General features: G+C 35.3%; 1 protein-coding gene across 1 annotated transcript; it reads right to left on the bottom strand.

Moving 5' to 3' along the window:
* Window positions 1-1,129: 1,129 nt before the first annotated feature.
* Window positions 1,130-4,841, bottom strand: LOC110697502 (plasma membrane ATPase 4-like). The gene is made up of 6 exons (XM_021874864.1): window positions 4,420-4,841; window positions 3,141-3,260; window positions 2,787-3,023; window positions 2,493-2,707; window positions 2,143-2,285; window positions 1,130-1,481 (listed from the first exon to the last, which is right to left on the bottom strand). The coding sequence occupies exons 1-4, from the start codon at window positions 4,432-4,434 to the stop codon at window positions 2,681-2,683; spliced, it is 399 nt and encodes a 132-aa protein (XP_021730556.1). The 5' UTR covers window positions 4,435-4,841; the 3' UTR covers window positions 1,130-1,481; window positions 2,143-2,285; window positions 2,493-2,680.
* Window positions 4,842-6,062: the final 1,221 nt, after the last annotated feature.

Raw genomic sequence — 6,062 nt, 5'->3', positions numbered from 1 at the left:
ACTCCCCCAAGCTAACCTTTTGCTCGTCCTCGAGCAAATTAACATGAAACACGGGAGAAGGAGAGTGAATTATTCACGCAAGAAAAGCTAAAAAGAGAAATAATATGCACTAACTCACTTTTGTAGGAATCACGGTCAATTTTAGCAACTAAAGACAAGCCCTTTAAACCCTTAGATCGCCCTAGAGGACGAGTGTGCTCTCGTGAGGGTGTCCTAAGAGTTTGACCCACAACTCTAAATAAAAACCAAGGCAAGGCAATAAAAAGAAAAGAAAAAGAAACATAAAAAGAGAAAGAAAACACAAAGTTCATATTTGGACACGAGATAGGAACAAGCACCAATGAATGCAACCCTATTTAAATAGACAAATGTATGCACGTTCCAAGATGTCAATGGTTGATTGAAACATAACATATGCTAAGCATAGAGAACTAATGGGGACACAATCTACCCTAGCCCCAACCAATCGGGTCGCGTTCTCTCCACTAGGTTCAAATCAACCCTTAAGCTAGCTTCTCATGATTCCACGAAGGAACCGGAAAAAGATAAAGAAATGAAAATCTCTGAAAAGGTAATCCCGACATCTCAACTATGCATATTCTCTCCATAGATTTGAAGTCTATCTCCCTCCACCGTTCTTTGACCTAACCCCACTAAAGTCTAAGGGTCTTTTATTGGGTTGTAATGTAAGGCTAAGGGTTAAGGCGGGGTAAAAATTTGAAAATTTTGGTGATATTTCCCAACACTAGTGGAAAAAAAGGCCATCCGTAACGGGCAAAAACTGGCCATCCGTAACGGGCAGCGTCCGTTACGGATGGCCTTTGTTATTTGTAACGGGCACCGCCCGTTACGAATAATAGGTTATTCGTAACGGGCACCTGAAAAGCCCGTTACGAATAATCCCGTTATTCGTAACGGGCTTTTCAGCTGCCCGTTACGAATAACGGGTTATTTGTAACGGGCTTTTCAGGTGCCCGTTACGAATAACAGAGTTATTCGTAACGACATTTTCAAGTGCCCGTTACGAATAACCCTGCTATTTGCCCGTTACGAATACTGTGTAATCAAATTTAAAAAAAAAATCCAGCAAAAGCTGGATTTTGCACACCATTTTATCATTTAATTGAGATGTATATATTTTTATACTACAATTTATATTTCTCCTAAAAAAAATATACAATTAATATTAATAACTAAAACTTTAAAAGAACAGCCAAGTTAAACCAAATCTAAAGTACACTTGTTTCCTGATTTAAAAAAAAAAAAAAAAAAAAAAAAAAAAAAAATTACACTCGTTTCCTCTAAAGGCGTTATGTTTTACTTATTTGACATTGTACACTTAAGCTACCTTCACCCAAACTTAAATCCACCAGAAGGGCCTTATTAGCTTTCATAGCGGTTGAGTTGTCCAGCAAAGTTCCATCCAAATGAACTGGGAATAACAGGTATGCTTCATGATTCCAAGATTGCTCTTGAGGGGCCTAATTAATGCAAACATATTAATTTAAAAGATACTTTTAGATATGAATATACAGATGCACAATCTACAATATTGAGAGACCACTACACTGCTACAAGGTTGTAATCATGATCAGCAACTTTACTATATAGCAACCAAAAACAAGAACAGAAAGCTGATGAAAATGCAATTGTTTGCATATCAGAAAAGACTATAAAACTCCGAAAATTCCACATGGGTCTGTTTCTTTTCTTTAAATTTAATTCTCATAGGATAGACTTAATATCTCACAAGTTACTTAGATTAGCAATCATCAAGTGAATAGAATAGTCGACAATTAAGCCTTTAATAATTCACACAAAATTATGCCAACTAAATAAGCAATCCCACTGATGGCATAAAAAAATCACTTAAGTTTGAATTCTCAAGCATATCAACATGCACTAGACAAAGATAGAGATATCTTTTTGAATTTATGAAACAACACTAGATTAAAACGACTTCCAGGAAGTATTTAAAAAGCCTTTCACTGAGATTTATAATTGATTGTGGATTCAAAATAATTGATTTATTTATGTACATGCATACATGCTTTCAAGTTTCAACACCTTGTAATCCGGATTTATAACATACATAAAGCTCAAGGAGGGGGAAAAGAGAAGGACCTAAACACAGTCGATTACCTTGACTTTGATGATAGCATGATCAAGAAGGGGAAGCAGATTGGGATATGTAGAAAGGGAGGAAACTCGGATCTCCTCCCTCACCAAGTCCAGCTGCTCATTGTTTTGAATCAATACTTTCTTCATAGCTTAAGTCCCATCATCTAAAAAAAGGTTCATTTCGAATTTACATCACATATTAACAAATCGAAATCAAACGGACAAAAAATTACAAATAATCACAATTTTAATACAACTCATACATTATTAACCATATTAAGATCAAAACTCCTCATAAGTCATAAACCCACAAATCAAAATTCAAATCAATAAAAAAATCACAGTAGCTATGACATCTGCCTCTAATTCACCTTGTTTACAGGTTGAACTATAGAAGACCTCGTCTCCAGGATTCCTAGTGACAGGAAGAGATTCTCCAATGAGAGCAGATTGATAAATCTTCAAAGGATCACCCTCAAGAAGACGAGCATCAGCAGGGACTATGTCTCCTAACTTGATGCTAATTATGTCTCCTAGGACTAGAATTGATGCCTCTATTTCACCCCATCGCCCATCTCTGAAGAACCTGTATTGAAGAGTTAGCATTATTTTTATAAATCATATAGCTGCAACTACACTTGAGCCTTTTTTCGTTAGTTACTTACTTTGGTTTTAGGAGTAAGGTTAGCCATAAGCACTGCTGCTGCATTACCAGCATTGTTTTCTTCTATGAAACTAATAGTAGAGTTGATCACCAGAAGCACCATGATACCCACAAAATCATGCCAATCTAGAGGCTTATTATCACCATTTGCCAATACAATAGCCATTAAAGCAGCTGCTTCCATAACCCATGACCATGGATTCCACATAAAGCCAAGAAACTTCAAGAGTTTGCTCTCCTGTTAATTCCAGATCAACGGTATCAGATGTGAAAAAAGCTTGATTAGATCGACCGGAAGTTAATGAACAAAGTTAATACTTAATTTTCTTCAAGAGTGAAAGAACAATGGATAAACCTTTTTTTCTTCTAGCTTGTTATGTCCAAAAATTTGAAGACGGTTGGTTGCATCATCTAAAGTTAGACCTTCTCTTTGGCATCTCAAACTCTCAAACACCTCCTCTATAGGAATTTTCTCCTACAAAGAACACATGTTTAATCATTGAAAACATGAGCCCCTCATAAATCATTGTTAGATAGTATCAAAACCATTTTTTTTACAGAACGAATTAGCATAAGTTTAATAAGTGAAGGGGTAATAAATCAATAAAGTATCCAACAGATCAATTCTCTATCTTACACCAGGCCAGTGCTCCACAATGGACTCTCTCTACCTCATACTATGTGATACAAACTGACAAATTTAAGGCATATAGAATTTTATCTTTCATTGGAACCCACACCATCTTATCCCATAACACGAGCCAGAACAAATTGATCAGTGAAATTGATTCCTATTATTTTTCACCAATTCATCGAATAAGGGCGAGTAACAAAATCAAGCACTCATTACCTTAGAGACAAAAGGCATTGACTAATATCACCCAAAAAATATGCAACCAAAGACTTCCTACTTTAATAGCTCTGTATATATACTAGTTGCTTGAAACGACTAATGACATTTCCTCTCCCTTCTTCCCACTCCTTCCAGCATAAGAAGACCACCATTCATTCGTCCAGAATTAAGTACTCTCTAATTCTCATAATTATTTATATATCACACCTCCAATTCATTTTTCACAATGACAATAATAGCGCATTTGTTGAATTGTTCAAAGTACTCAAATTCTATCAAAAGCTCATCACATCAACCATATAAAAAAAAATATCACAGAGTGACAAAACATAATTCTGAAAATCAGATTATACAAAATCTACTCAAAATGAATTTTCAGCCAAAAAAAACAATTATTCAAATGAAAACTAAACCACAAACAATAGAAAAATCAGTTAATGCAAAAAACTACTCAAAATGAAAATTCAGCAAAAAAAACCAAAAAAAAGCAAAAAAAACAATAATTATAACAAATATTAGAAAATAAGATTACACAAAATAGACTCAAAATGTGATGAAAGATCAGCCAAAAACACAATTATTCAAATGAAAATTAAAACACAATTATTCAAATGAAAATTAAAACACAAATATTAGAAAATTCAGATTATACAAAATTTACTAATTCAGCCAAAAAAATATTAATTGAAACGAAAATTAAACCACAAACAGTAGAAAAATCAGATGATTTAAAAACCAATTAAAATAAAAAATCAGCAAAATAAAAATAGAAAGCGAGTACTGTGATTAGGGTCATCGGGAACAAAAGCGATATCAAGTAGAACAACACCAGGATCAATCGGAGTAAACTCTATCCCATTCAGAAGGCAAGTCATCGGACTTCGCCGGAAGAGTAGTCAACAACGGCAACATTGACAAAAAGCGCAGTAGTTCAAAAATGGAGGCTGTAAAATTGAAGACAACTCGCAATTCAAATTCGACATTGACAACGACAACGAAAGCGCAGTAGTTTTTTTCTCTAAAATTGATGGAGGAGAGGAGAGAAGGACGGGGGGGGGGGAGAGAAAGAGGAGGAGAGGAGAATGGCGGGGAGGAGATGAGAGGAGAGAGAGAGAGGAGGAGAGGAGACATGACAGCTATTAGGTGAAACCCTAAAAAGCCAAGTAATGGGCTTCTCTATCAGTTGGGCCAAGTTACGTGTAATATAGTATTCGTAACGGGCAAAATAGTGTCAGTTACAAATACTTATTTATTTGTAACGGACACTAATTTGTCCATTACAAATACATACGTATTTATAACGGACACTTTTCGCCCGTTACGAATAAATAAGTATTCATAACGGATACTATTTTGCCCGTTACAAATAAATAAGTATTCGTAACGGACACTATTTTTCCTGTTACAAATATCTTAATTGTAACAGGCAAAGCTTTGCCCGTTACAAATAGCTTGTTACGAATGAGATTTTTTCCACTAGTGTAAGTGAAGCAAAAGAGTGGCCTACTCTCAAAAACAAACTCAAGAAGTCACAAAATATCAAACAAAAATGTCAATAATGTCATCTCCCCCAAGCTTATTCAACACTAACACAATATATACCAAAACCAAAGTAACGCTCCCCCCCCCCAAGCTTGAACGAAGCATTGTCCTCAATGCTTAAACTAGGGAAGAAAACGAAACCAAACAAAAATATTTTTGTGCTTTTTTTTTTTAGAAAATGCTCTTATTTGGTGTCCTTGGCTTTTTTTTTTTATAACTATGGACGACTTTTTCTTGAAACTTCATTTGATTTTCTTGAATTGCATCTTTCTTCTCAAACTTTTTTGCATTTTCTTTTCAAGCTCAACTTTCAATACCGTACTTAAACCAATTCACAAAATGTCTTGTTCAATTTCAACACTCTCAAAACTCAAACCTCACATGCCAATGCTTCACTAACTAAAAGGGTTGGTAAACATAGGCCATTAGGTTTGTAACGCGGTTTAAACAAGAGCGGGAAACATTAGGCTCAAATTGGTTAATAAGTAGGTCGATGCAAAATAGAAAACCAAATTTGTAACAAAATAAAAAGAAGATAAAGAAAAATGAGAAAAGGTGCCCTTTTCCTCCCCTAGAGTGGCTCGGTCACGATCTTGGGAGCTAGAGGTCAAAACAAGGATTAAGACATGCATAGTCAAGGATCCTAAATTGCCACTCAACAAGGAGATGAAGGCTAGAACAAATGAAGCTCACAAGAGATTATAACCAAACAAATACCAACCAAGGGTTTCAAATCCACTATAGAGAGCAACTCCATCTTAACCCGACTACCTTAGCATATAGTATCCTAGAGTCAACCAATGACACTCTCAAACCGTGCATACATTTACCACTTAGGAAGAAAAACATTCAAGGATTCAAGTCCCAAAACAAAATGTCCAA

This window comes from Chenopodium quinoa, unplaced genomic scaffold (assembly GCF_001683475.1).
Source record: "Chenopodium quinoa cultivar QQ74 unplaced genomic scaffold, ASM168347v1, whole genome shotgun sequence".
NCBI classification, from domain to species: Eukaryota; Viridiplantae; Streptophyta; class Magnoliopsida; order Caryophyllales; family Amaranthaceae; genus Chenopodium; species Chenopodium quinoa.
This window is presented reverse-complemented; position numbering and strand designations above follow the sequence as displayed.

What these genes read in the sequence shown, in the direction of transcription:
- LOC110697502 (XM_021874864.1), bottom strand. An exon ending in ACAAGCTAGAAGAAAAAAAG is followed by an intron (nt 3,024 to 3,140) that starts GTTTATCCATTG and finishes TGGAATTAACAG; the next exon opens with GAGAGCAAACTCTTGAAGTT. An exon ending in ACCTTACTCCTAAAACCAAA is followed by an intron (nt 2,708 to 2,786) that starts GTAAGTAACTAA and finishes TCTTCAATACAG; the next exon opens with GTTCTTCAGAGATGGGCGAT.